We start from the raw sequence: 27,688 nt of genomic DNA, 5'->3' as shown, positions 1-27,688 counted from the left end.
AAGAGTAGAACTCGTGCTTAGGGGCGGATTCCTGAATTGAAATTAAGAAGGCTTTCCGAGGTTTTCCGTAACGCTAAGGCGAATGTGAGGTAATATCTGGCAAATCCTCGACTTCATCTTGGCAAATACCATCTCGCTATTACCAATTCTATCGTCGCTGACTAACCTAGTAGCTGATACAGCATCGTTAAATAACGGAATAAAATAAAAATGTTGCTGTACCAATTAATAGATCTATAGGCTAATAACAATAATAATGATAATAATATATATCATTATTATTATTATTATTATTATTATTATTATTATTATTATTAAGACTTAATCATTTCAACGTAGGCCTAAGTCTTGATGAATTTTTCAGTTCCTTTTCTCATACAAAGTAGGCCTACGTCATTTCTTTTAGGCCTACCTTCTTTCATTCGCATTGTCGCATGTTTCCTTACTGATTTTGTTTTTACTGTGATAATGTTTACGAATGTACTATTTTCAGCATGTGCTTATATTAATTATCGGAAACCTTACGTAACAGTTGACACAGGAGAGAGGTTGTTCCCTAAGTTAAATAATAGGGCTATTTATTTTTCAATCTTTTTTATACGATTGATTTTGATATCGACAACGATATTTTCCGCCTTGAAGTAAACAAGTAAATAAAAGTATACAAATGAAAACGGTAAACTCTCAATTATCCGCGTGCTGATCAATTGTTTTGGGGCTTAACCGCGGCACCATATTTTTAAATCATTACCATCATAATAATTTTCAAGAATTGAGCCCTAGGACTTTTACAGGTCTTAAGAGAATATTCCTAGAATTGAGACCATATTTTTAATGACCGTCGAACATCACCACAACTGCAATGTAGGCGACAAAAATATTCTTCACAACGGCGAAGCTGGAGAAAATGGCACCTGTTCTCCAAGGAAATAAGAGACCAGCCTCCGGGGTAACAAGGAGAAAATCTTCAAAGGTCAATTAGGGGAAGAGGCACTCCTTGTTACGAAATACACTAGGGGCCGTATTCATAGACATTCTTAATACGGGCTTCCGGTGGATGACCAGCGAACCAACGTTTTACGTATTCATAAACTTGTGTTAGCAATATGAATTGATATGAATCCTGTACAAATAATCAGTCGATAGCCGGGGCTAGTTTAGCACGCTTGTAGCGCGGGCTAGCGAAATATGTCTATGAATAGCACCCCAAAAGTCTAAAGATGGCAGTCCCACCAATAACGTAATTCTGCGAAGCGCTAGTAACTTTTTCAGGAGACACGTATGCCTAACTTCAAAGTTCTCAATACAGTATCAGGACAGTACCAATTATGACGACCTCTATAAGAAATATGATTTTTATAAACATTTATTTTAATAAACATATTGCATTTACATTTTCCATAAAAATGTTCTTCTAACCTTTATGATTTCACTAAAACATCGTGACAAAAGGTTGGATAAGTAAAAGAAAAGAACTTTATAAGTTACTTAGTGCTATATAAAATAAATTTTATAACATAATTATTACTGGGCAGCTTTACTGTACCGTAAGAAGTGTTTTCGTCACGTTCTGTATACTGTATACACTGCGCTAACATTAAGCAAGTTATTTGCAACAGCTTTTGTAGGTCTACTATTACATTTTTTTCGTGAACTAAATGTATAAAAATTATTAGCAATATTCAACACTTAACATTCCATGTACTATGTCCGTTGTATATATAAACTGTAGAGGGATGATGTCTCTTCTTTCTTTTCCTTCCCCTCCCCCGTTCAGAATTTAGACTTGGATCCTGTTCCGGCTTATATAAACGCTGTATTTTATATAGATTTTGTATAGTTGTTGCGTTGTTTTCATTATGCCTGCACTTTAGACACTTCTCTATGTCTTTTTAGTTAGCGCTTTGATATTTAGTGATGATAGTGTAATTCTATAATGATTTCTATTTTGATTATTCCAATTAGTTTTAGATTCTTTCATATTCTCTTTCATGCCATTTGAATTTTCTTTTCACATATCTCTGCCTCTAGCATTCTCTTCATACCTTACAATAGCAGGAACAACAATTTTAACTCTTCGGTATGTCATTCCAACTTCTGCAATTTTCATCTCTTAGTAAATAATATTTGTCCTTGTTGGGTCTCATAAGCTAACCAGAACAGTTAATAAAAATTCCTACAACATGGTTATAAAATAACGATATTAGCGTGCAGATGTGTACAGTATCTCATTCAGAGATGACAGCTTTACTGTAACGAGTTTCCTTGACCACTCTCATAACTTAACGTACAACAGTAAAAGCCCGGACATGCTGCAGGCAAGCACAATGGAAGCTCGACCTCTTGTTTTGCTCATCTGTGAAATGTGTCGATTCGTGCGGTCGCCATGTTTTTGTCTCACCGCGCGCACGTGAGATCGAGGAACGTGTCAAGTTCAAGGCGTTGCGTAACGCGACACACAGGTTGCTATCCCTGTGATGCAACCCCACAGAGCCTCGCGGCACCTGACGCAACATTCGCTGAGGCATAAGCTGCATATCCGCGTTCGAGTCTAGGCAGCGTGTTCTGAAGTACAAGAGAAAAAAAGTTTTGCCAGCGTCACCACATCCGACACTCTAGATGAGACGAGTGTGCGAACACTAAAGATTGGTTCTGTGTTTTCCATACTACGATGTCGAAGCGTTATATAAGAAGGAAAATGAAACTATGCCATTTCATCTCTTGTCTCTCTTCTTTCTATAATTCCTCTTCTCTCCAGACCTTTCACCTTGCATATTTTTCTTCTTTCAGTCTAACATTCCTCACTGTTATTACTTTTTTCTTACATTTCCCTCGCCTTCGCTCTTTTTTCTTTCCTCCTTTCATTACTTTCCTCTTTTCCTTTATTATTAATTTTTTCTTCTATCTTTAATTTCTCTTCTTAACTACATGTCCACCGTGTGGAGTAGTGGTCTACATGTTGGACTGCGAAACTGTGGGCCCGGGTTGAAATCCTGGTTGGGACAAGTAACCTGATTGAGGTTTTTTTCCGACGATTTCCCTCAACTCGTTAAGAGCAAATGCTGGTAACTTTGGGCTCTGGAATCTGGATTCATTTCGCACACATTATCACCTTCATTTCACTCTGACACTAAATAATCATCGCAGTCGTAAAATAAACCAATTAAAATTAGCCTATACTTAATTTAATTGTTGATACATTAATTAGTATGTGACTTACAAAGCAAACTCAGATATTGAAACTAAAAGCAATGTTTTTAATCATTTTTGTGGAACTGTACGACGAACATGGGCAGAACAGTGAGGAAGGAAACTTTATTAAAATTTTACAAAGTTATGGTTCTACCAGCATTCCTTCATGGCAGTGAGCGTTGGACATTACGAAAACATCAAGAACGTAGAATTGTAGCCAGTGAAATGAAGTTCTTAAGATATGTGGCAGGTTACACCTTGATAGATAAAAAGAGAAATGAAGACATAAGGAAAGAGTTAAAAATGGAAAGTTTAATCGAGACGATTAACAATTATAGAACTAACTGGATACAACATGTAGACCGTATGCCAGAAACACGTATATCAAAAGCTGCTCTACAGTACATGCCTAGAGGAAGAAGATCCCTGGGAAGACATAGAAAGAGATGGCGAGATCAGTTGTGAGGAGACGTAACAGGCCATTCGAGAGGCCTAATACTTGTTTGAAGATGATGATGATGATGATGATTTAGTTAATCTTTGTGTTATGCACTGCCTGCTGGATCGCATCCTACAGCTACTTAAACAGCTATAGGGTGTGATCCAGCAGGCAGTGGTGTTATGAAAGCAGGTTTATTGATGAAATCAACATAGAATAAGATGTTATAAACAGAAAATGGGAAAACTGAGATCCTGATTACTATAGGATTTGGTGACAAAAGACGTACGCAACAAGAGGTATGACACTTCTACTGACACTCGTCCAAATCGGCAGCCTATTTCTCTATCAACTGTGAGTAGAATAAAAGCAAAATTCAGAGAACATGAATTCTGTCAAAGTCATCTTCTGTTAACTTCTGCAAGGATGATATTTGGTACTGTGCAATATTCTATAAGCAGTTGCTTTCGAGATAACTAATGATTCAATTTCACGGAGCGAAAAATGTATTTCTTTTTTACCATTAGCAAAACGCCAAGTTTCAAATCGTTGTTATTGACGGTCTACCAGATCATCTTATGTGTCGCACATGTCCATGCTCCCTGAATTTCGCTCCTACTCTGTTCATAGTTGACTGAGAATTAGGTGGCCGATCTGGATGAGTTTCGTTACAAAGTGTGTATAGGCCTACTCTTTGTTGTGTACGCTCTCTATCATCAAATCCTGTCATTATCAGAATCTCATTCCTCTCATTCTCTGTTAACATGTTTAATGTCGATTTCATCGAGAAAACTGCTTTCATAAAACAAGGATAAACAAAATGTAGGTATAGTATCATAGTAACTATAAACATAATGCTTCAAAATTAATGAAATATTGCATAAACATATTCTTTCAGATATTAAAAGAATTATAGGCTGTCATTTTAAAACGTTTTCGGCGTCAGAACTCGTACAATAGCCGCAAAAATGTTGTTTCCATAAAAATATTCCTTTCTAAATGGAAGGATGCAATTATGCACTACATTTGAAAACCCTGAATTTACGAATAAGTAAAGCGCTTTCTATCGATATATTTGATTCTATTCCATAATAAATATTGCATATAGGCCTACACATTGTTATATAATTACTGCAAACATGCAACATTTTTCGCTCAATCGCTTGCATTGCCCGAAGTACTACAAGATTTGATTGGTGATGTATGCGTTGGAGGGGGGAAAGGAACTGGCCACCCTACTTCATTATCTCCTGGCATAGTTGCCTCATGAGTGATGCCTTATTGGTGTTATGAGGTTCAAACCTGTCTTCGGACAGTTGACTAAACAACATATTGCGAGAGAAATACGTAAGTAAACTGGAGCTTTTTAAATCGGTATCCAGATTTTAGCTAATTTTTATGATTTAAGAGTTTTGAACAATTTGTTAATAAAGTTTAAGACTGTTATGTAATCTTCAATAACGTCACTGCAGGTACGATAATGTCGGCACGAAGCAAGCGTGTCGAGTAGCCTACATGCGTGAATACATTGTAATATTTAATACAATTCAAAACATAGATACCAACATATACAAATCCATTATATAATGTTGTTGAACGGCTATTTTTCAACAGAAGTTGTCTTGTTCTTTTTTTGTTTCTGTCCTTTCTTCCCCATTTCTGTCCTTTTTAATACTTACCTTTTTCTTTTCTTTTTCCATTATTTTTACATCTTAATATCATCGAAGTTCGTCATTTTACCTTTTTATCTAACATTAGACAAATATACGGTAGTATACCCTAGATTTGGGATCGAAACATCGAAGATTCTTCACGTAAGTTAACACAAAGATGATTATAATCAACACCATTCCTTGGGTGGAATTCCAACTTATGACCGTGGGTTTGATATAGCGTTAAAGCTGTCCTTCAGTCGTAAAATACGTCCGGCAATACAACGTGAACGTTAAAACATGGTGAGAAAGTGAAGCTTCTGTGCATCTAGATGGAAGTTACTGGTTAATAACTCATTTCTCAAAAGAAACCGCCGTTACCTATAGACATTCGGCTGGGTGGGACACAAAGAGGTTACAGAAGAGTATAATTCTTATCTTTCGACATGGATCGAATCCAGTCGGGTTAACTGGGTAACGCATCTCTCTATTGACTAGTGGTGAGGAAAATGTAAATAACGTTCCATGTGTCCATACCGAGACAGGACGAGAAGATAAGGGGAGGGACTCCCACATTTTATTAGCCTCGACGGTAGGTGGAAGTGGCCTACGCTGCAGCCGGTTTACCCTCCGGGAAAGAATTCCGGTACTCGCTTGATACAAGGTTTAATAGCTATCAGAGGCATTCAGGGGGAGAAAAAAAAAAGCCTCCACCCAGAATTGAACTTGTGACCTTCTGCATATAGTCAATCACTATATTGCTTGAGCTACCGCGTTTTCATTCTGAAGTATAGCTGAAACAGGGAATTTGTTTACCTTGTGAAACTGTAGAGGCTCTCTAGAATCGTGAAGTTAATAGCGAAATGAAAAACAAGAGAAATTAGTTTTTAAATAAATATTGAACAGATAAATAACAATTATGGAACGTCATTTGTTATATATTGTATTAAATAATTATGTTAAACCCGGAAACATACTATTTTTTTTAAACTGAAATTGTTAGAATTCGTAAGGAAAACACACTGTGCCGTTTGTATACAGCGATTTCTCCTACAGTATTGGATATACAGTATACAGTACTTGAGTCAATTCATTCAGGAATTATGCAGATGTCTTAATAATTTTAAGTAAAACATAAATGACGATCCAGTTCTAATCAGAGCCACAGATTTTCACCATGATTTTTGTGTTACTGAAAATGCACTGACAAATAAGATGAAGTTAGTATCGACAGAGTACTTTTTTGATATGTAACGTCTGTCTTCGAGGTCCATGAGAGAAAAATTGTAACATTTACTCAGACGTTGCACGTGGTACCATAGAAACGTATGAGGATTGCACGTGGTCCGTCTATAGGCTAATCATGGAAATATTGATTGCACAGATATATAAATATATATATATATAATGTCAAATAAAATTACATTACAATGTTAATGAAAGTACTACATATACGGAATTAAAATTTGGAGCGAGTCTTGATGGGAGTACACCTGTATGTAGGCAACAATTTCACACGACTGTCCACAAGTAGCATGTATACAGGGACTTTTGTTTACTGCGTATGCGCAGTGTGTTGTAAGCGAAACTTACACAGTAAGGGAGCTCCAAATTTTATTTCCGTAACTATACATATTTTATTACTCTAATTCGAGTATGAACATTTCACACAATCATAGGGATTTCCTTAAATTCCTTGTCATTTTTCTATGGTAAATACATGGCTGCGTATAGAATTATTTATACTTTTCGTTGCAATTTTAATATACTCTCTGGAGCTGGATTGTTTGCTAGAGGGAGATGAAGTGGAGTAATGCGTTAGGTATCAGTCATAACTGCAGGAGACAGAAACTAGGCTCGTGGTTACTACATGCTGCTACAGCGGCGGTGCAAGCTTGTCACTTACCGTAAATAATCGTCAGGATGAGACAAGTATTTCTAAACGGTTAGTATCATGATATATTTTGATCCTCTGTTAGAGCATTGGCGGCGCTTAATGTTTTTCTCATCGCATTCCTTCCTTCGCACACTCTGTAACTCCGAACTGTACGCACATATTTACCCATCCCGACCAGACAGAGATAGTGGAGGGTCTCTCACTGTTAAAAAAACTACCGGTCGCTAATTTAAACCTCCCTGTTACGCCTGGATAAACCACTGAAGAAATGTCTTCAATGATCTATGGAAATCCTTATAATTGCATAAAACGTTCTACACTCTCATTAAAGTAATAAATTACAATTTAAATTTTCTATAATAGTGTAGTGTATTTTATTTTCTATACGTGTACAAACACGGAAATGAAATTTGGAGCTCCCTTACTGTTGTGTTTCGCTTACAACACACTGCGCATGTGCAGTGAACAAGAGCCCCTGTATATATGCTACTTGTGAATAGTCGTGTGAAATTATTGCCTACATACAAGTGAAGTCTCATAAAGACTCGCTCTAAATTTTAATTCTGTACTATCTGTACACTATAAACCATACACCAAATAATGTTTCCATGATGGGATGAATGTATGAATTAATTAATGCGGGAATTGAAGATAAGCATTTAAATGGCACACGATAAGAATCGCGTCATTGCAAGGGCTCTTGGGATTCATCTCAACTTTTATGTGAGCTCCTAGCCTAAAGGCCATTTGTCTCACTTCGTTCACAGTGACCCACTGAAGGGACTTGAGTATATTTTGCAAGGGAAAAAGGTCGAAAAGACCTTCAACTAGTAAAACATTAGTTGGCTGGTTGGTCATGCCAGCTAGGCACGATTACCCGCAACAGCATTAACAGCTACTACAGTGTTAAAAACTCTAGGAACATTAAATAGATTGGAGCGGGATGAACGGCGTGACAAACCACGAGGAACGGAGATCATCTTATATGTCTGTTTCTATGGTACCACGAGTGAAGTTAGAGTAAATCCATTATGTCAAAACGTTACAATTTTTCTCTGTTGTACCTTGAACATAGACGTTTCACGTCAAAATATTAGAAGTAAATGTAGATAGGTCTAGTAGACTGTACGAAAATTTGTATAAATAATTGAAAATTATGTATTTAGGCTGTACAGTTTTTTTTAACGAAGTCAAATGTCTTACTTTTGGGATTACAGTAAGTTTATACAAAGAATGTACGATGTGCGCAACCCAGAAAACGAACTTTAACATTTGGTCCATATCGTATGCATTTCGAGTAATAGTGCAAGAAAATACACTTATATATATCATTCACAACATGATAGAGAATTGAACTGTAGTAAAATTAGTAAAAATTGTAATGAGAAGGCGCGTGTCATCTTTGCGACACTTATTTTTTTACATCACTGATGCAAGTGACGAGAATGGGTAGCACATCAAGACAAGCTTGACAAGCGAGATGGCTCAGACGGTTACATTTCAGACTTACATTCGGAAGTTCCGGATTCAAGCCCCGTGACTGGCCAATCTAACTGAGGTTTTTCATGGTTTCCCTCAGTTACAAAAGTAAATGCCGGATTGGAAATATACATACCAAGATTCATCACCGCCTTAATTATCAATATCATAAACATTAAAACAAATCTAAATCAGTGACATGAACACAAGCCATCCATAACACACGACAATGGAAACTGATACTCAATAATAGTAAACTGCCTACTTATAAGTATATACCCAAAGTTTCTACATACGCTATAGAATCATAAATCAGCCATTTTCAACCGGTGTGCCGCGAGAAAATGAAAATAAAGAAGGTTTTCGTAGTAAATTGGAAAAATAAAACTGAAAAGAGTAGTAAAAAGGTAAACACATTCGTTCTAAAACCCTCAAAATACCCCCCTGATTGGAAACCACTGGTTTAGATGAGTGTGTCGCGAGTTTTAAAATTACACCTTTAGTGTGCCACATCTTTAAAAAGGTTGCAAACGCTGAAGTGTGTAGGCCTATCAATTAGAGATGAATAAGATCGAGAAAGCAAGACTAACAGCGCCCGCAAAGCCGAAAACCCGCACTACAATGTTGTATACGTCGCTCGTTGACGTAAAGACTGCTCGTGAGTGTTTCGAGACGTCGAGTTTGATCACTCCCGAAGTCCCGAACGTCAAGCAGCCTTGAATTTTAACTACTTTGGTAACTGTTATATACGTATAAACAATCAAGTAGCCTATTTGAAACATCTTCTCTACCTTTCAGTGTATAATAATCCGTTTCCCAGTCTTTATTTAATTACTAGGCCCTTATTAAAAAACTACGAATTTTCTTTTCATATGTTTGAGATCAAGTGTGCAAGTCTCAAGTAAAAAGATATTAACGTTATGTTTTATGTTTCTTAGAAATGCAAATTTATTTGAGAATTGTTTTTCTTTTCTATTTATATAACCAAAGATAATATCATTAATAGAACTAGAACATTTTGATAACTAAGATACTGTTCTGTTTTGTCTTTCTGATTCATCTAAACATTTATAATGTTATTTATTTTAATGATGTATGTTATTCAAAGTTACGAAATCTTTCCACGCCGACCAAATGCTATTTCGAGAATGATGAGCGAGACTCGAAGCGCACGAGAATGACAAGACTAAACTCGAAAGACAAATGCAACGAACACAGCGAGCGAGGGCGGCAGTTAGTTTTGTTCATCTCTAGTATCAATAAACTTACAAAGAAAAGACTTGACCGAAACATCTGAAGAGTATGAAAATAATTGAAAACAGAAATGTATTATAAGACGACGTGCAATGAGTGGATGAAAGATATTACTGTAACGAATATAAGAATATTACTTGCCAAGAATAAGAATACAAGTGATTTCAAGAAACGGTGAAACGAACCATTAACATTGCCGCTGAGGGACAAGGGACCCGTTACTTCAGAAGAGTAAAATCTTTAAAGTTCTGTCTAGAATGTAAATCCGGACCTCCAATAATTAGCAGTCTGCTGCGATTGTGCAAGGTAATTGAGGAAAATGTAACGTAAAGTAGCGGCAGAACGTGTTGATGGACCGTCGTGTAGGAAGGAAGTGGCGCGATAAAAATGGCCATGGTCGTAGACGAATATCGGCGCGTCCAGGTGTTGACACTATCAAGCGACGACTCAGTTGGAGCTGTCGCGACGCCCGGAGCATACTGAAATGTGGCGCCGCATGGCGTAAGACGGTCGGAGTGGCTTGTCCACTAGGAAGCAAGCCCGGCGTGTAACCTCGCTGAAAATGAAATGGACGCGTTCGCCTTGGTTAGCTCAGCCTTCTGCGCGGCGGCGGCTGGAAGGTCGCGGGTTTGATCACTCCCAGTACCAGTGTACGTGCATGCAACTGCAACATCATTCCTGTATACCTTGAATAGTTTCATTCCATGTTACAACGGTGGTACGACTTTATCTTCTTCCTTCTTCTGAATCACATTCTTCGTTTCTTATTTTGTAGCCTAGACTATTTACTTTTCTTTCAAATTACAATTTTAATATAACTTCTCTTCTTTATTTCCCAAATTTCTGCTGTCTTCCTCCTCTCCTCTTCTGTTTTTCTCCTTTCCTTCTTTCTCATCGTACTTTATGTACTCTACCTACTGCATTATTTATTTTTACGAATATTTCACCTATAAGCTAAGAATCGTTTTATTTTATTACACTTTCTATTTATCGTTATATCCATCCCATTCTTTCTCGTCTTTCATGTACTCATCATTTTCCTATCTTATGTTATTTACTTTACTTCCCCATCTCCTATTTTTTTTATAATTCTTCATAATTTAACAATTTCTCTCTTGATTTTTCTTCTACACAATTATTTTTTTTTCAATTGAATATATTTAGTTATCTCTTTCTCTTTCATTTGACCTTATTCTCTTATCCCTTTTGACTTCGTCATTTCTATCCACCTGTGGAGTAACGGTTAGCGCGTCTGGCCGCGAAACCAGGGTTCGATTCCCAGTCGGGGCAAGCTACCTGGTTGAGGTTTTTTCCGGGGTTTTCCCTCAACCCAATATGAGCAAATGCTGAGTAACTTTCGGTGCTGGACCCCGGAATCACTTCACCAGCATTATCACTTTCATCTCATTCTGACGCTAAATAACCTAAGATGTTGATACAGCGTCGTAAAATAACCTACTAAAATAAAAAAAGTCGTAATTTCTTCTTCTCCCGTTACTGTTTCTTCTAATCATCTCCATTTTCATTAAATCCCGTCTTTATCCTTTATCTTCCACCACTTCTTGGCCACCGGTGTAGCTCAGTCGGCTAAGACGCTTGACTGCCGATCCGGAGTTGCACTCGGGCGTGAGTTCGATTCCCGCTTAGGCTGATTACTTGGTTGGATTTTTTCCGAAGTTTTCCCCAACCTTAAGGCGAATGTCAGGTAATCTAGGACGAATCTAAGTCTCATCTCACCAAATACCATCTCGCTATCACCAATCCAATTGACGCTAAATAACCTAGTAGTTGATACAACGTCCTTAAATAATAAAGAAAAAAATCTCTTTTCTCTTCTACTTATCTGTAGCAACACTTCTTTTCCTGTTTTCAATACCATCATAATCGTATTTCCTTATTTCTCTGTGTTCTTCAATAGGCCTAATTAGTAGACTAACACATAGGCATAATTAAACCATCCTACAACTCAACAGAAACCAAAGAAACGTTGTACCAGTACTAAATTGATATAACAACTTTGATTCCAGCATTTATGTGCTAATATGTTTCACAATTGTTGTGTTATATTTTCTCATTGATGGCGTGGTGTAGGGGTTAGCGTGTGGTACTCATGATACGGAGCTTTGAAATAGTTTCGAATTCTGATTGGTTGGTTGAACTTTTGCTATGTTTTCTCCAACTGGGACTAAAATATCAGAAAATCTATGGCGAATCTGCACGGAAATACCATCTCGCTATCACGAATTCCATCGACCGTAGACAACAGCTCACCTGATACAGCATTCTTAAATAATCGATTAAAATTGATGGCGAATGGCCTGTGTATTTAAGATTAATATCGTTAAAGTGACTATGAAGTTACGTTGTTTTTAATTACCTAGGCATGAAATCAAATCAATTCTTGTTAGTTTCTAGGTTCATGTTTGCCTTTAAACACCAAGTTTTTACAGAAATCTTCTTTCTTTCTTTAAAAACTTCAACTGACTTTATAATTTCAAATTAGGCTTGCAGATTTAACCTTCAGGCTTCCCATTTCTGGTATTCTGTTTTAATGTATTGTGATCTGAGTATATCACTAACACTTCTTTTCTATTAATTTATTGGTTGAATTCTATACTAGTTCTTCATATCTTAATTATCCAGCGGTTCCTTTTCCTTTCCACTTGTCTCATACATTATGAGGAAGACGGTTTGTACGGTAACCAACAACATTCTAGGAGACACATATTGAACTTTTGAGTGCAAAATAATATACAGTACTTCAGGGACGTTAATGAGGTTCCTGGATATTGTTCTATGTCACTTGGTGTTTATATAATATGAAATCGTCTTATAGTTCTTAATTATATAGATACGAAAACAATTTCAACTACTTTCACAGTGAAATTGTCATTCTTACAGCACAAGTAGCCTATTGTAGAAACAAATTAATGGGTTTTCCCCATCGTGTGCCTCACTAGGTGGCATATGGGGAAAATCATCAAATTGTAGTAGGTGCCAAGAAAAATAGTACACAGGGTGTACCAAAAGTAACCTGACTCGGCCGCTTGCGGTTGAGGCGTCGGTTTCTAGAAAAAATTTTTACAAAGAGGAATGTGACGTCATCAGATTTTATAAAATCTGATGATAATGGTGATGAGTACGATTATGATCATTATTATAAAATTATTTTCTTTTTGAAGTGGTAGGAAGATATTGTTGGACTATTTGCAGCTGTCTTAAAACAAAAAATAGTCTATCTGTATTCCTAAGGTTGGAACTACCTTCATCTTCAAGTGAGAAAGCAACTAGTCAATTGGAATAACAAGTTACAATAGTGCCAGCAAGCTTGATATTTGTCATGTTTGAAGATGTCCATAAATACAATTGCCGAAATGTAATTTAGGGATTATTTACAGCAACGAAGATAGTAGTTCAGAGAAGTTTGCCAATAAATTTCAATTGGTGGTAAAGTTAATATTTCATGTCCGCCCGCCATATTCAGATGGTTGGAATTCAAAACATGGCGTCGAGGTGACCTTCGACGGCACGATCACCCTGTACGGAGAGCGGGCTCGGCCTCGGACTGCCTCAATGCCGCACGGCCTTGGAGACTGTTGCTGCCAGAAAGGCGGTCTGGGTATCTTCACCGTGTCTGAAGAAGTCATTCGAATGTCGTGTTTTCTCTAGGCCAAGTAGCCAACTTCACGCACCTGTCTATCTTCGGTTGGGGCGTGGGACCCCCCCACAGCCGTTCTAAATAAGACAGTTTGCAAGAATTACGCTGCACGCATGCAGTTAGTTCCCTTTTTATTTCTAGAAAATGCCAAGGCCGGATCTTGTCACGTCAAGCAGACCACTTCTCTCGTGAAGCTGAACACTATGCTATGATGTGAGATGACCATACGGGCTATCAGTGTTCGATCTATGTTCACCTCTTGCCTTGCTGGAACCGGATGAAGAAGTCTACGAGTAGAATGTACGTGGATACTCGAGAGAATTAGTGATATTTGTACAAACTTAAGCCAGAAAGGATAGTCAAGTATTGTAATATTGGCGTTTCTGGTCATTAACAATATATATCCATAACATAAATCTTCATATTATAGTTCAGTATATTAATTGATCCCAAAACGCATTAAGTCAATTTTTTATGAAGGGACTGGGCTAGTTTTTTATCCACTGGTCTACGGACTGAGGGACGAATTTTCAAGCAGCATGTACAATAACACAAACTTTTAGAGAAGGATTGGCGTTGTTTTGGAAGACAGCAAGCGTAAAATATGTAGGCCTATGTATCCAATGCCTACCCACTTCACTTTACTTGATTCGGTTCCGCATATTGCGGACAGATGGCAGGACTGTGACCCATTTTCTAGTTTACATCACACTGTACATGGTGTGTATCTGTGTAGAGTTATGTCGTGTACTAGGGTGAGTGTATGTGTAAGTGTTCGTATAAATGTAGTGTCTGGAATGAGTGATGATGAGGAAGGGAGAAGGGGAAACCCGGTGCCGCCACGTAGCCTACTCCTGTCGAGTAGCACCAAGGGGGCCAACAGGCTTAACGTCCTCGTCCGACGGACGAATCACTATCAACAGTGACATATTATACTTTGTCTTCATATGCACTGCGGAGAGATTTGGGATTTAACCCAGGCTTAATGGTGCACAATCTAGTGATTAGAAGTTGCGCATCGCCATCTCTCCTAGTCCCGACGTAGAAATTTTATATGAAAATTTCTGACCCCGCCGGGAATCGAACCCGGGTCAATAATACTCATATGTGCATAAATTATAAAAATGGCCAAATGAACTGAGCGAGTTTTGGGATCACACTCTTCAAATTGCTCAACAGAAACTGTTGTATTCGAAACATGTGTGATGGTGTAAGGAACTGGATCATAGGTTCAGTTATAATAACCCGCATGAAACTGAACGCGATGGACAAAGAGCCTTGTGCTGATTTGACATGTGAGCTTGTGCGCAAGGTAAGTTGTGCACCTGTACTAACGACTCCTTGCCCGGCACGTGCAATCCGGAAGTATGTGCAACGTAATGAGCTCATTCATATCGCAGGAATGTTCAGATTCCACACCATCAATGTCAGAAACTCTGCTTACCACTAGCGCAGCTTCTCATATTTGTAAAGCATTCCTTTAGCTGGGAAGAATAATTGTGCATATGAAATGTGGTAGTTTATATTTAATTTCGAGTCGAAATACCACGAGTATTTACCGTTACCAGTAAGTCTTACCAGTAAGACCATCACAACAAACTCTAACCCCTCCACTATAAATATACAGCGTATCCCAGAAAAGCCGTCCATTTCTTCAAGTTACACTGTAGTATAAACGCATGGCTCACGTGCCATGTTGGATGCATTTTGAAGAGTATCAGGAGTGATGAAAGGTCTATTTTATTTTTAATATAAAGTCGTTAAACCAGCATATTTACTCATCCCTGACGGCGTAATTTGGGTTGCCTAATCGAAGAATGTGGATGGAGTTTGTGAGAGACTCTGTATAAACACTAACAGCAACACCAGTAGGCTTCAAGAATTGAACTCTTTGGTCTGTTCCGTCCTACCATGAAAATTATACATAGTTTCTATGTAACTTAAGCTATCCAAAGCCTTGTATTTACTAAGAAGATTGAAAAGGATACACCTTATAGCTCTAGTGTTTTACTAAACTCCAGCTTTTCGTAATACCCATTTGAACTATGGTGCATTTCTATGGGATAACAATGCCGGCGCTAAAGATAGTTTTATACTTCAAAAGAAGGCATTTCGTAGGCCTATCATTAAAGGATGTGGTCCTAGAGAACACTGTAAATAATTTTTTAAAGATTTAAAGGTATTAACACTCTATCTGTTCTTGGCTGTGTCTTGTATGTTTACGAGAATGGTGATACGAGAGTAGCCGTGAATGATGTTCGCAATTACAATACGAGAGGGTCCACACCTGTGGAGTAACGGCTAGCGCGTCTGGCCGCGAAAACAGGTGGTCCGGGTTCGATTCCCTGTCGGGGCAACTTACCTGGTTGAGGTTTTTTCCGGGGTTTCCCCTCAACCCAATATGAGCAAATACTGGGTTACTATCGGTGCTGGACCCCGGACTCATTTCACCGACATTATCACCTTCATCTAATTCAGACGCTAAGTAGCCTACGATGTTGATAAAACGTCGTAAAATAACGTATTAAAAAAAAGCAATACGAGAGGCAATTTGAATTTAGTTGTTCCCAAGTGCGGGTTAAATAAAATGTTGGATAGTCACATTATTTTGGAAATTAAGTTTTATAATAAACTGATTTAAAATATTAAAGAGGTACTGAACAAAAAAAAATATTTTTCATATGTCGTAGACAACAGAGATCTTAGGACAGTACTGAAAAACGCAACTCAAAATGTCAAATGGTTCTCAATATACGAGCGAAGAAATTTGTCTACCACTGCTGATGACGTCACTTTGCTGCAACCGTGGCTTGCGTTGTGTAAGCTCAAACTTGCTTTGTTACAAAAAAAGAAAGACGATTTTTTTTATAGACATGAAAATTACAGTGAATGCAATGTGATTAACGCAGAAATGAATTCACTGCAGTGCGGGGCAACAGTGTGACGTCACACATATCGCCAATATCCACATTTAGAGGTGTGTTATAAGCCCACCAACTTCTTATTACCGATTGGAAAAAAGATCGCTGCTATCGCTACAAACAGGAAACATGCAACGAGCTCAGTAGTTCGGACTCCTGCCGTCGCTAATCGGAACTTGGCTGGCCTATACCTTGAAACTATTAGACGTAGGAAGGTATATATATTTTGCGTCATTGTATGTTTAATTAAATGCAACTTGTTGAGGCTATATCATCCCGGAATGTGAGTTTTAGTTCAGTACCCCTGTAAGAGAATTAACACGCTGAAGATTTTTAAACATGTTAAAAAAACGCTTGTTAAATAAAATGCTTAATAGTGTGCAAGAGTACTGTGGATAATGATTATATTAAAATATTTTTATCTGTAAAGCAGCAATTGCAAGGTGATTCTCTTTTATAGTGTTTTTTATATCATTACAAAACGACGCTGCATCAAATATTGGGTTATTTAGCGTCGATGGAATTGATGGTAGCAAGGTGGTATTTCGCGAAATAAGGGCGTGTATTCGCAATGGATTACCTGATATTTGCCATACAATTAGGGAAAACCTCTGAAAAACTCAACCAGGTAATCAGCCCTAGTAGGAATCGAACCTACGCCCGAGCGTAAGTCCGGATCAGCAGCCAAACACGCTACCGCCCGAGCCATGCCGGTGGCTTTTATATGCTTTTATGTACTTTTACTGTGTACAATTTATTTCTTTTTGACTTAAGTTGTTGCAATTGCATTGCTCAATGATTGTGATAAACAAATTAAATTAAATTTTAAAATATGAATCAAAACTAGCAATTAAAAATAATGGGGTTTCCTAGCCATGTAGTCGATATGACACTATGTTATCGCTATAGACAAGACAGTCAAACGTGTGACAAAACACACCTCAGTACCATTCATAGTCGGAAATCCAGTTTGGATTCTCTGAATATGTAGCTAGAAACGTTACTGCTTGTGCAACAGAAAAGAATTGTCAATGCACTTTTTCACCATCACCATCATCAACATGATAAGTTTAGATTTAGATTCATTTCACTTAGTTCTGTGTCTCAAGATGTCCTTGATTTGATCATCTTCCTCTATCTCGATAAGTTGATATTGGTTTGCCTCCTTCGGTAAACGAGTTGATACATTCCCACAGCTTTTGTTTTTCCAGGAGAAATATGCATGTTGTAATTTTTGGCGATATTGTTTTTCGATATATAGAATATAATTAAATCACATGTCAATGCACTCTGAGCTTTAGAATGTAATTTGTACCAGATCACATTGTTTACAAAACTTTGAACAGACATTTAATTTTTTATGTGAGAATATATTATAACAGGTGAAGGTCACCAAGAGTTTACTAATTGTGCCAATGCACTTTTAACGTAAAATATAAAACTCGTTGTGATATACATGTAAAGGAAAGACATTTTTATTGCTGAAACATTTTATACTATTCGAAATATGTTATCAAAAATACATAATTTTACTCAGTTCCCGATTAGATTATCTTAATATAAGATTTCATAATATACTGGGTGTTCAGTTCAAAGTGTGTCATGGCTCGTTGTATGTCGTCATGTGGCTAACCGATGAGCCTAGAGAATTCAATCTTCCTACACTTCCGCAGAGGTGTATTACTTATGTGCAAGAGAAGTTGCCTAGTAAGCACGGCGTTCATTCAGAAGAGTACTTACCGATACGTACCGCAACGCCGGTAGTGGCAGGAATGTGAACTGTTTCGAAACATGTACTGAGGTGAGTTTTTTCTTACTGTCGGGATATGTGGAGAGGGTTAAGACGATTACTTAAGTATTTGTTGACATTAATTTCGACGGTCAACATGGACACGGAGCATCTGATTTTTTGTTGTGGAATGTTGCCGTACGCAACCGATGTACAACTTGCCCACGCAAAACACAGTTCGAAAGAGGTTATGGTAGCACACAGACCGTACAGACTGCCATCTGTTGCTACGACGTTCAAGTTATATCGTACACGTTCTCAAGTTCAGATTGAACGCCTTGATTAATAGGCAACTTCTCTGATACAAAAGCTGAAACTCGCTTCAAATCGCTGACTCATCAACAGTGACGTCATGACACACTTTGAAATGAACACCCAGTATAGCACAAGTCATTGAGAAGATTATTTCAAACAGTTTAGAAACATTTTGAGGTTTTTGTTTTTATACCGTATCGAGAAAGAAAGATGATGTATAAATATTCGAATTGTAGCATACGTATTCCTATGCCTATAGGCCTAATTAACAGTAGGCTAACTAAATAGTAGGCCTATAACACTACTACAGTATCATATTATTTGATATTAGTTCGAATACATTTAATAATAATAATAATAATAATAATAATAATAATAATAATAATAATAAATTAAATATTAGAGCACAGAATAGACTATGCCATCACCACATTTAAAAATAACTCCTAACGAATTGATTCTATTGCTTAGTACAGATGTTTTTAGCCTTGTCATCCTCCGTGCAGAATGTTTTGCTATTGCTGATTAAATAAGAAAAACATTTTGAAGGTTGGGTGAAAGGAATTCTACCCATTGTAGCCATTACTAATATTTGCTATCATTCAGGTATATTTACAATTTTTGGCACTCTGGAGTAGACGCATACTTAAGTCTATTCTATACGATCAATTACTATGAAAAATGTAAGATTAATTTTGTAAATTTGACTTCATATCGTGATAATCCACAACGGCAATGTTAGGATGATACGTAATATACTTGGGGATAAGCAAATAGTTTTTTAACTCCTTGACTTCTTGTAACATCGTAAACACATAGTAGGTTTTTAAATGTAGCAGGAGAATCAGTTTGGCCTCTAATCATTTGTTAACATTTTCTCCACTTTCTGTCACGTTAAAGTGGAGAGAGAACTGTTAACTGATAAACATTGACCTGCTCCGACCACCTCAACCCTCTTCAGTCCTTGTCATTATTTTCGGCGAAAGACAAACTCGGGCTTCGTGTACAGTTTTCTGTTTACACAAGAACTTCCATTCTGACTGAAGCAAGCTCTTGGATTAGAGGTTAAAGTTAGGGGATGATTATGAACCGGATTATCATATGTAGTTACTAGCTACAAACTGGAGCGTATGATTTGAAGAGTAAGCTCCTTTTCACATGATGCTATTTACAAGCCGCTTCTTAGTAGCGCTACCGTTAGGAGAGTATTAGACTATGGAAGTTATCACACCTGTAGCGCACCACGCTGCTATGGCGTGTAGACATAAACCAACATAAGTGGAAACCTATGAGAGTTATCGAAATCGGACAAGTTATAGCTTTTAGTGTATAATATTTATCAACGGGGTATGCCTTCTAAGATCCTGCCGTTCTTTTTTTTACAGTTAAATTGACGCCCTAAAAGATTCCCGAAGTTCCACTTTTCTTCATAAATTTCATCTGTTAGAGCAGATGAAAAATCAATTTCAAAATATTTCTAGATAGGCTACTGACGTTTAATTAATTAATAAAAAAAAAGACAGTATTAATGTAAGTTCGTAGTCAACGTCCGTGAAGGAAATTTCTTTGAAAAATGCTTTTATCTATGAGAAATTAAAACAATAGCAAAACTTCGATAATTTTAACATCCCTAAATTATTAATATTTTTTTATATTGCAACGTTAAAAGGATTCTAACCCTATCTCAAGATTACAAAATATCTTGTAAACAATAATAGTTTTAAAAATTCATTAAAAATGCTGACGTAATGAACTGGAGTTCCTAGAGTTTGGCTGACACTCTAGTATAGTAGGCCTATAACTTGCTTTTCTTCAATATGTTATTTAAAGACGTACTAACATCCAACATCGGCGAATTGATGAGTGTGGTGGTATTTTGGCGAGATGAGTACGAGATTTTGCCATGAGATTACTTGACATTCGCCTTACAGTTGCAAAACTCGTAAAAACCAATCGGGTAATCAGCTCAAGCGGAGCACGTATCTCGCTCGCTACCTTAGACTGCGCCGGTAGCCTGTGACTCGTTACATTGCTGTTTATTTACATGGGCTTAGGGATAGTTTCCAGTCGAAAGTCTGTGGCGGTCGCCTCGGGATGTTTTCTCGCAATATTTTTTCCCAGACTTAAATTGCAAATACATAAATGGTGAAAACCAAAAGCCGATATGAAATTTGGAATCAGAACAATAGATCATGTTACGCCAAAGTTTTTTCGCCTTCTTTTTTTCCAGAACGGGAAGCAAATTTGTTTTCACTGCTAACTTTGTCATGAGCCAATTTCAAGTGTGAAAATAAATTTAATTCATACTTTACAGATCTGTAGGCTATTTCACAATTGTGATTAATAAGCATGCCGTCAACAATAAGAAATTAGTGATCTTATATTCAAACGGGAGTCTTAATGTAGCGTTGTAAGAAGAATAAAAAGAAAAAATAGGGGTCAATCAGAATCTAATTAATATAATAATAGGAGTCATTCAAAATCAAATTAAATAAAATATTTTCTGGCTCTGTAGTTATAGCCAGTAGCCACCAACTTAGCCTAATATCATAAGTACCTACTGTTTCACGTCACTGCTGGGTGACGCTTGTCTGCATTGCCATCGCTCGCAAACCATTTGTTTAAATGGACCCTTTCCGACAATGACAGTGGTTCAGTTGCGCTGGACGTGAAGCCTCCATTTAAACCAGTGCTTTCCGAGCGATGGCGTTCGGAAGCGCTACATTGAGAAGGCACGTATAACATCATTAACCAGACAAGTTAAATAAAATAACACTGTCGGGAGGGAACACACGTTCTGTATTCAACTTTCAACATCATATCTGTTCATCACAATAGAAATCCCCTATGGTACAGCGTGTAAAATTATCATTTTGGTCTTGATTATGTCTTTTAACACTTTGTATCTTTTTCTTAGTCTCCGCATGATCCATATATCTTAATGTTGTCTATTTGATATCTTCTTCTGTCCCTTACTCTTCACCCGTTCACCATTTCTTCCAGTGCATCCTTCAGTAGACAGTTTCTTCTCAGCCAGTGAGCCAGCCAATTCTTTTTTCTCTTTCTAATCAGTTTCAGCATCATTATCTAACGATGAGGTTAGTTTGTCGATCCCGCGTCTGAAGAAATCTGCTGGTTTGAAGTTAAAGAAGTCGTCGAGCTAAGTTTGTAAAGCATCTTTGCTATCAAAGGAGTTCCCTTGAAGAATGTTGAATAGAGAACGGAAAAGATGGAAATCTGAGGGCCCAAGATCCGGGAGAATATGGGGAATGTAGAATCACCTCCCAAGTAAGCTCCTGGATAGCTGCTTTCGTCATGTTAGCGGAGTGCGGGCGTATACTATCGTGTTGCAGCGGCACATGATGCAGTCTTAGCAATTCTCTTTCTTCATTTGCATAATATCTTCTGTGGATGGACACTAACTTTTGTACGGCTTGTTGTGCGTTTAAACGACAGAACTATTTCCTTGCAGTGCTGTCTCCGATGGCATTCTCCCTGTACACGGCACAAATGTTCCGAGCTGCCTTTGCTCCTCTATTAATCTCAAACAGGAGGATAGGTCGGAAGTGTTCGTTTCTTCCACTTTACACACCATATTCCTTAGCCCACAAATAGCAAAAACTTTCCTGAAATCTGCAAAATTCAAGGGGTATTTACAAGCGCAACACTTCAAATAACAAGTGAAAAACGATAAACAATCTCCTAACAATGTAATGTTGCGATGAACGAAAACGTTACGCGCTCAATGCATCAACCTAATGTTTTGTGATGAAAACATCTATGTTCGAGGTCGAGGTGCAAGAGATGAAATTTGTAACATTTTGACATGAAAGCTGTACTCTTAACGTCACTCGTGGTACTATGAAAACAGAAGCGTAAGATGAACTTCAGACCTCGTGGTTTTCCATGCAGCCAGCAGCCAGTCTTGCTTCATTTTCTATTTAATGTGCCTCGAAGTTTGGAGTCAAATGGCCTACAGGCTTGGATCTCACATAAACACTTCCTCTCAGCACCAAATTTCCTTGCAAGGACGCGCTTTGGCCTGCCTTTTAGATTGTTTCTCCTTCCATTTCATCTTCTTTCATTGTCACTTTCATTGTTTTTATTGTCATTTTCAGCATAACAGTCCTGGAAATGTTGAGTATACAGAGTGTCTGAAACCTCTTGGGTCTAAATTATACACATCGTCGTTGTTCCTGCAATAACTCGTATGTGCAAATATACAATTTTTCAGTAGGAAGAAAAAACACGTTTATTCATCCTATGGCAGCCGTACATAGGAGACTGTGAATTCTTACATTTTCGAAACAAAGAAATATAATTACATATAGGAGATTTTATTATTTGCTGTATCACTATTTAAGTTATTTAATAGAGCAAAAATATGAAAATCAAATATGTCACATAGGAGTTTTTGCAGGAACAACAATGACATGATAGAAGAGTGTAAACTCGGTATTTTTTTAGATAGGGAACCAATGATCTGAAATGCCTATTTCAGGCGCCACCAGATCTTGAACGAGTCATAGCTACGTTTGAGGAACAAACTGCCTGCCGCGTCGACATTTGGTGGTTTAGAATGCAAAACAACAACACAATCTCCGCAGATAACGCGGACAAATCAACCGGTTAAACAAGCACATGAAATGCACATGCTTCGAGAGATATCGTGAACTGTGTGACGAGTACTGAGAGAGCAGCAATTACACCCCTATCACGCCGCGTCTGTGGCTACAGTACTAGCACACTGGTTTTCCATCCAGGCTGCCGGTTCAACCCCCGGTTAAGTCTGTATGGAATTTGTGGTGGACCAAACAGACGTTGTAAGAAGTTTTCTCGGGGTACACCCCTTTTCCTCTTTCATTCCACCAACACTCTCCATTTTCCTCTCATTTCATCTCTCATCTGTAATAGTAAAAATAGGCTAGGGTAATATCTGCGGGTATTACGAGTTTCCTATGTTGATCTAACAAGCAAACATTCTGATGGGGGGCAGATAAAAAAGTTAATTTTTTTTCCTTCCACCATGTTAATAATGTCAAAAGAAGTGCTTAAACAAATTTTGGCCACTCGACCGCAATTACGAGGTTGTTCAGAAAGTGATTTTCCCTGAGAACGTTTACAGAAAAAAAACACAATTGCATGGAAAGATTTACTGAAACAGATATAGCAATTGTTGTGCTATTTGTCAACATATTCTCCACTGGAATTGAGACATTTTTCATACCTGCGGCGATTGTGTTGTTTTGCAAGCTAGCGCCACCAAACGACGCGGTAGGCAGTTGTTTATTATGAAAACCGAAACAGCTTACAAAAGCATGTCTCAAACGTATTTCTCGTTCAATATTTCCGACCATTGGTTCTAGATTTTTCTATCATGAGTATTATTTTGACCAAAGAGTTTTCAGACACCCGGTATGAGTTTTGTATACACATGAATATCAAATAACATAAACTACAGTGTTAAAGAAATTATATAATATTGTATTTTGTTACTGTAATTCGAGTTGCAACCAGTCATTGAGACTGTCTTAAATGCCCTGTCAATTTTATTAAAATAATTTCGCTCCTACGGTTACTATGACAGCTTATATTCGAATGTGTGTAAGCAATATACATTTATATAAATTCGCATTCAAATTATAGGCCTATGACTCCTGAATTCTCTCCTCACAAGTTTCAGACACGTGTGACAAGTCACCTGCATTGTCGCTCAACCCTCCCCCTTGCCCTAAACAACGGGAAGGTCGCAAAGCACTGACGTTTATGAGCAGCGCTGTCAGGGTGGCGTTCGGCCGATCATTATCGCCACTCGAAAGCGCTACTGAGTGAGTGGAGCCGAATCCTTACGTTTCAATCTAACAATGTAAAGGACGTATTTAAATTTGCTAATGGAAAACAACACATCCTGGTGACCCTGCGTCCGTTGAGGCCGCATTAATGGTTGAATTACCTGAAACGGCAAAATGCCAAACGGCGACAAGGGAAAACACCTAAAAAGAAATAACATGAAACAGAAAAGGGACAGTTTATTGGTGGAATTAGGACCATCAGAGTGTGATAGTACGGTTGATTTTTTAAGTAGGTTGATCTATTAATTATGCAATATTTTGATAGTACATATAGGCTATAAAAAAGGAAAGTGAGATTTCCTAAATTTTTTATTTAACCTATTCGATTTGCAGAAGAGTCGTACACGATAATCATTTTTTAAAATTGCATTACAGCGCAACACTTTTTTCACGGGTTCATAAAACAGTTAAATCATAATTCTAATGGTATGTGCGTTTTAACAACCACATTTTAACGCATATTCAATAAATTTGGAGTAAGTCTTATTTGCTAAGCAATTCAAATGGAATTTCATTTTAAACAGTTTTATCTACAACAGTTAAATGTATTCATGACAAAAATCTATTTCGATTTGAAGTTGATGCTAGATATTGTACGCCACTTGCCTTTTGTCTCAAAATTTAAATTTTAAGCGACATACATACGCTTAGGGATCTGAATTGACTTAACCGGCAGAGCAACTGGTCACGGGATAAATTTCAGAACACGGATTCTTTCCTTTTCCTCTTACTTCAAAATTTCAACCTTGTACACACAAAATAAATTATTGGCACTGAAAAGTGCCTTTTCATAAGCATGATTATGCGCATTCGACAAACGCAGACAAATCTGTTCTTCTTCCTCACAAGTAGCATAATTTTTGGATCATATGACCACCACTAAAACAACGCAGGTGTTTTAACATGTTACGATTCTCTTTGAGGAAGATACATCTCATCTCTGCAGAGGATGGAACCCAGGTACATTGAATTTGTACACAAAAACCTATATAACCTAACCCTATTATCGTAGTAATCTGGAAGCTAGTCCTCTTCAGGTATCTGTAAACATGATTTGTGCTGTCCCTTAAGAAAGCGGCACTGGAAGGAATGATCAGCTCTGCATTCCGACAGCGCTTTGCAACTAGGTGACAAACCATCGTACCTTACTATTTTGTTCTTTGCCCCTATGGGAAACAGAGTGGTATCCAGAGTCGTCTTGTAAGTCCCAACTAAGAGGAAAAGTCCTCTGCCTGGAAACTCGTTCACTTCCACTTCAGTCAGTCGCTACAATTCAATTCCTTCGCAACACCTAGCCTATATTTAGGGATTTGGACCTTCTGACGCGTTCTATGGTGTCAAGATTACGAAAGTTAAATCTTCTAAAAGAGTGGCACTCCGTCAGCATGGCAGAATACTGAAACGTAAAATAGCACATGACAACACAAGACGCAAACACGTCCAGTCCTCATGGGAGTGAGATTGATTTCCAGTGCCTTGCCGTGAATTGAACCCGAATTCTCTGCATTGTAGCCACAAACACTACCCCACGAAACCGAATTTCAGCCGAAATTCACATTTCTACATGCCTTGCCTTACACTGTTCCCGGTGTTTCGTGGAGACACGATTCTTGCTCAAACTATATGGTGCAAATAAATGTTCTCTACAATGTGTTATTAAAAAGAAACTGCCGTTTTATACCGGCAATATCAATGAATGATTTCGCCCATTTATGCAGATAAAATGAAACGATGACAGGGGAAACGGGAGTGCCCGAAGAAAACATACATTACACATGTAATTAACTTCAATTTCCCGCAAAGAATGGAAAACTAATCGATTTTTTTACATGCTACGTAAGATAGGAGAACTCTTACCTGCTGTCTTGTGCACGATGAGAGATAGTGGCTGGCATGCAGCGTCCGGGGGCGACAACGGGGAACCCGGGGGCGTTAGAGCGCCGCCGCCGTCCCCGGGGCCCGATGGTCGCTTCTGTGTCTCTAGTAGACGCTGCTGCTGCAGGTGCAGCCGGTTCTTGATGAGGAAGATCTTGGGCATCCTGGTTGACGCTCACTTCACTCACACTGATTCACTGCACTGCATTCTATTCACCACACTTAACTGTAATCCCGTAGCGGTACCGTCCGCTGTCTCTCGGCAACTGAAGTCTCTCCTCAGCACCGTTGTACAGCGGTCCGACCGTCCGAGGAGGAGAGGAGAGGGGGGAGTCATTGTCAAGATCATGGCGGTGACCCTCGGGCAGACTGCGCGCGCAACCGTACTCCTCCATCTTGTCACGTCTCCGTCCCGGACTCGGTCTCCCTAATGGTCCTTTCCCAATAAAAACACCATGCCCTCTCCTCTGTCACAAATATGTCAAAATGTTATTTAATATTACATGAACGAATACCTTCGCTGTCGCACAGTGATAGCGAATGTGTCAACAAACCCTGCTGATCCAGGTTCGAAACCACAGAAGAATGTTGACTTGTTCTTTCATTCCTTCATTCCTTCCTTCGAGAATAAAATTTATTATATTTAATATATGTACATCCGTGTCCCTTGCAAGTTACGTCGAGCTCTGGCCACTGACCACATCGCTACTTGGATGCGGATGTGCCTGAAAGTTGAATAATGAAATAAACCTGGGGCAGAAAATACAAGAATAAGGGTAGGAAATGTGAAGAAATAGAACAGAAAAAAAAAGATCTAACAAGAGGAAGAACAAAAAAGTTTATGGACAAAAGAAGAGGAAGAAAAGTAAAAAAATAAGAAGAGGGAGAAGAACAAAAGAAAAGAAGGAGATGAAGAAAAAGTGAAGACAAATAAGACAAGGATTATCCAAAGGATAGAAAGAAAAGCGAAAGGAGAACGAGAAGAAGAAGAAGAAGAAGAAGAAGAAGAAGAAGAATGAAAGGAAGGAAAGATGAAGAGCGAACGGAGAAGAGGAAGAGGTGACGGAGAAGATTAGGGAGCAAGAAAAGAGAAGGAGAACGAAAAGACGAAGAGAAGGATGGATAATAGAGTAGAAGGTGAGAAAAGAGAGCAGGCACAATAGAAGAAGAGAAGTTTTAAAATGAAAGCCTGAGCAGAAGCAGAAGTAATGGGGTAATGCTTTGCTGAAATTCCCTACTATTGAATAATTAGTTCTTCAGTTCTTCACACACTTGCGTTTCTGCCGGCGACACATAGCTTTCTTGCGTGGAGACGTCGGAAATTTTTGTCCACTGTCAGTGTGCGATGTTCTCTTAAGTGAACGTTCGGTGTCGTGTTAACTCCCATTTTACGGAGTTTACACCACCTTTATGTTCAGCGTGTGG

At 38.1% G+C, this 27,688-nt stretch overlaps 1 protein-coding gene across 2 annotated transcripts in view; it reads right to left on the bottom strand.

Annotated features, from left to right (window-relative positions):
* LOC138706057 (transcriptional regulator ovo-like) overlaps positions 1-26,651 on the bottom strand; it is a 97,646-nt gene extending 70,995 nt beyond the window's left edge. For both annotated transcript variants that reach the window (XM_069834962.1, XM_069834963.1), the window contains exon 1: positions 26,246-26,651. In XM_069834962.1, the coding sequence (XP_069691063.1) occupies positions 26,246-26,426 (181 nt within the window). In that variant the 5' untranslated portion in view covers positions 26,427-26,651. The remainder of the gene's footprint in view (positions 1-26,245) is intronic.
* Positions 26,652-27,688: the final 1,037 nt, after the last annotated feature.

This window comes from Periplaneta americana, chromosome 9, assembly GCF_040183065.1.
Source record: "Periplaneta americana isolate PAMFEO1 chromosome 9, P.americana_PAMFEO1_priV1, whole genome shotgun sequence".
Lineage (NCBI taxonomy): Eukaryota > Metazoa > Arthropoda > Insecta > Blattodea > Blattidae > Periplaneta > Periplaneta americana.
This window is presented reverse-complemented; position numbering and strand designations above follow the sequence as displayed.